This window comes from Propithecus coquereli, unplaced genomic scaffold (assembly GCF_000956105.1).
Source record: "Propithecus coquereli isolate 6110/MARCELLA unplaced genomic scaffold, Pcoq_1.0 Scaffold47, whole genome shotgun sequence".
Lineage (NCBI taxonomy): Eukaryota > Metazoa > Chordata > Mammalia > Primates > Indriidae > Propithecus > Propithecus coquereli.
The window spans coordinates 5951073-5955285 of record NW_012150507.1 but is presented as its reverse complement, the minus strand read 5'-3'; the positions used below and the strand labels follow the sequence as shown (position 1 = coordinate 5955285).

At 37.0% G+C, this 4213-nt stretch overlaps 1 protein-coding gene across 2 annotated transcripts in view; it reads left to right on the top strand.

Moving 5' to 3' along the window:
- PPAP2A (phosphatidic acid phosphatase type 2A) overlaps nucleotides 1–4213 on the top strand; it is a 116920-nt gene that overhangs the window by 56353 nt on the left and 56354 nt on the right. Inside the window, exon 2 of one of the 2 annotated variants that reach the window (XM_012655285.1) lies at nucleotides 2906–3060. The exons of the other annotated variant lie outside the window; for it this stretch is intronic. Coding sequence (XP_012510739.1) covers nucleotides 2906–3060 — 155 coding nt within the window. The remainder of the gene's footprint in view (nucleotides 1–2905; nucleotides 3061–4213) is intronic. 2 annotated transcript variants of the gene reach the window in all.

Below are 4213 nucleotides of genomic sequence, written 5' to 3'. Positions count from 1 at the left end.
TAGTACAATCTCTATGGAAAGCAGTATGGAGATACCTCAAAGAACTATAATCAGAACTACCATTTGATCCAGCAATCCCACTACTGGATATTTACCCAAAAGGAAAAAAGACTTTCTATAAAAAAGACCTGCACTCAAGTGTTTATAGCAGCACAATTCACAATTGCAAAGATGTGGAAACAGCCCAAGTGCCCATCAATGCATGAGTAGATTAATAAAATGTGTTATATGTATACCACGGAGTACTACTCAGCCATAAAAAAATATACCTCTTGTATTATCCTGGATGGAGCTAGAGCCCATTCTTCTAAGTGAAGTATCACAAGAATGGAAAAACAAACACCACATGTATTCATCATTAAATTGGACCTATGATCAACATTTATGTGCACATATGGAAATAACATTCATTGGAAATCAAGCAGGGGGCAGGCAGGAGGAGGGGATGGGCAAATTCACATGTAGTGTGTATAATACACACTATCTGCGGAGTGAGCACACTTACAACTTTGAGTCAAATGGTACAAAAGCAATTTATGTAACCAGAACGTTTATACCCCTGTAACATTCTGAAATAAATACTCCCCTAATCTCTCTCTCTCCCCTCTCCCTTTTCCCCCTACCCCTCACTCCCTGCCTCTCTCCCCCATCCCTCACTCTCCCTCTCTACCCCTCTCCCATATTTTTTTAAAAATTAATTTCTAAAATCCCTCGTTTTACCATGTTGGTGATTCTGAACACAAGTGGGCAATAATATTTTATTTCCTACAGGATAATTTCTTTCCTAGGCCAGTATCTTAAACCCATAATCTTTTAATAAACACAAAAATCTCAAGCACTCTTAATCCCAGTAAAAATCATGTAATTACAGAATTCAGAGATAATCTGCAGTAAAGAATATATTTTTCCATTAACTTGGAGTTTTTGTTATGAACACAACATGTATTATACTAAATGAGGTTGTTTTAAAGGACTGGTCCCCATTCTCCAATTACATCTTCCTTGCCATAATTCTAACCTGTTTGTCTGTCTAGCCAGATCACTTGTCTCCATGGGAGGAGACCACATATTCACTGACTCTAGAAAGAGATAGCCTATTTTGGAATCCTGGTTCCACTACCTACTAGTTTCAGCATTGTCACTCATTTCTTTAAGCTTCAATAATTTTATGTGAAAAATGAGGATAGTGATAGTACCTACTTCAAATGGCTGAGGTAAGGATCGAGTTAACCTGTGTAGCCTACTGCCCCGCATGTGTGAGCACGCAGTGCATGTTGGCTATAAAATGTTATGTACCTTGAAAACTTCTTGCTCATTCCCTCTGCGCTCTCGTTCATGCAATTCTCATGCTGCCCTTGCCTCCCTCTACCACTAAATGCTCTCCTTGTACCCTTCGTTATTGCTTGCATTTTACCTTGTTTCAAGTTCATCTCAGTGGCCTCTTTTTTAATAGTCTTTTCTAACTATTCCAGTTCATGTTGACCTCTGAATTGCTATAGGTCCCTTTATGCCATTTTAGTAGTTAGTCATGTTTCTATTTTTATGGCGTATTTGTGCTTTTTATGATGTTGCTTTTTAAATTTAGATATAGTATAATAGAGTTGTGGAATTACCATCACAATCAAGATACAGAACAATTTCATCACTCCTTGCAAAAAACCTATCTTGGTATTTCTTTTTAAACAATTTCTTGAGTATACATTCTTTTTTGACATGTACAATATAGGTTCTTGAACCTGGTATTTATTTTACATTAATTTGTCTCCCCTATGTATGGCCAAGCCTAGTATTAAGCATGTAGTAAGTGAGTAGATGTTTGAATGTTTGAATTGTATAAAGTGTAAAAGCATGGTAAATTTGAACATATTAAGAAGCTACTAATTTCAATTATTTAAGTTTGGTTTTTCAGGGTCATCTTATTTAGGTGCAAAATTTCAACTGAAAATTACTTCTGTATAACTCGTGAAAGTGGTTTTGGAGGCCGGGCGTGGTGGCTCATGCCTATAATCCTAGCACTCTTGGAGGCCTAGTTGGGAGGATCGCTTGAGCTTAGTAGTTTAAGACGAGCCTAAGCAAGAGTGAGACCCCATCTCTATAAAAAATAGAAAAATTAGTCAGGCATGGTGGCACATGCCTGTAGTCCCAGCTACTTGGGAGGCTGAGGCGGAAGGATTGCTTGAGCCCAGGAGTTTGAGGTTTGAGGCAGTGAGCTGTGATGATGCCACTGCACTCTACCCAGGGTAACAAAGTGAGACCCTGTCTTGAAGAGAAAAAAAAGTGGTTTTGGAGCCCTGCCAGGGCAAATAAAACCCATTTTTTGTTGCTCTTTGGAAAACAAAAGAATTGTTTCTTTCTTTCTATTTTTATTATCAAATATATACTTATGGTTTCTATTTTTTCGAACCCTATTAGTCTAAATTCTAATGTGAAGCAAAATTTTACATCTTCTCCTTGACTATATTTAGCTATTAGGATGTTATTAATTATTAAACTTATTTGTAGAATTTTGCCTTTTTTCTTAAATACATTTACATATTAAGCAATTCAATTACAAATGAATTAATGACAGAGTACAAAGTGGAAAACCTTCCTGTTTTCTCAGCTTTATTTTCCCATGGCCCAATTTTGTTCTCCTCCCTGGGGATTTCTTTTATTGATTGTTCCTAAAATCAGAGGTCAATGCAAGTAAGAAAATTTATCCCTGGATAAAGGTGGGGCTGGTATGGGCAAGCAGATGCTGTGTGGTTTCCTCAGTCTTCACTCTTGGGTATAATGGAGAGTGTACGGATTCTTCTCCATAAAGGGCAAACTATAGTTAAGATTTTCAACCCATTCAGTAGACTTTACTTCCTAATGAAGTGAATTGAATTTATTCATGTGTGTCTTTTTTTCCCTTCCCCAACAGCTTCCATGCCTATGGCTGTTCTAAAATTGGGCCAAATATATCCATTTCAGAGAGGCTTTTTCTGTAAAGACAACAGCATCAACTATCCGTACCATGACAGTACCGTCACATCCACTGTCCTCATCCTAGTAGGGGTTGGCTTGCCTATTTCCTCTGTAAGTAAATTAAATAAGTAGGTAGTTATGGGTTTGTTGTGCTGGAGGTTGGATGAAGTGATGGAGTTGGTTGGGGGTAAACCCATAGTGCTGTCTTCACCAGTCTTGATGTGGTAAATGATCGCTCGAGTAATATACCCACTGTTTTAATCCGGGGGCAGTGTTTCCCCAGTTAAAGGTGGATATTATCCAAAACAACTTGATGTCATCCTGAAGGATTATAGAATGATTATTTTAGAATGGAAGAGTTCATTTAAATCATTTGAACCAACTCCTCTCAGTATGTAAGTGAAGAAACTTAGGCCCAGACACTTGCTAAAGCCAGTGAGCTATTTTATAGCAGAGCTGAAACTAAGATTATGCTTGCTTTATCATATTATTAAGTAGAAATTGAGGCCATGAAAAAGGAAAAGATTTACTTATTAAATTTGAGAAAACAAAAAACTCAGCAGAAAGATGATAAATGTATAATAAAATTCTCAGAATATATTAAAACTGTATCATATCACTGTTGTGCTATCCTTTAGATAGTTCATCACTTAATAGGATAATATTGGGTGGGTTTTGTTGTTTTAGATAACTGAAAACTTTCATTCTAGGTTAAGATTTGCAGACTAGGTTAAGATTGGCACTTGGGATACTGTGCTTACTTTCTTTATCCTTGTCTCTCATTCCTAAATCTTACCCTTTGTCATTCTGTGTGAACTGGAAATAGAAGGGAAGGAGCAGGGCAAAAATTTACCTCCTTGAATGTCTTGAGAGTCCAGCAGATCACACCATATTTGTCCTCTGGCCACCTATCTCTTATCATTTGGCTTCCCTAGATACTTGACTTACAGAATTTTGGTGTCTCAGCAAACTCAGCAGCCTTGTTCCATAATAGGACTGGCTGGCTTTCCTTTCCCTATTTTGCCCCCAAATTGGCTAAGAATGATAACCTAGTTCTTTGCTTTTCCAGTTGATATATCTGAGCTCATTTTGACTTTTTGGCTGGCAGATTTTTTTTAAATGGTCTTCACATATTCTGAAGGTGAAGGAGACTTGGATTTTATTATATTCCAAGATGTATTTCTATGAATTTACAATTCTAATTTGATTATAACTACTTTTATGAGAGTAAAGGGGTAGAAAAGTCTGAGATTTGGTTTAAGAT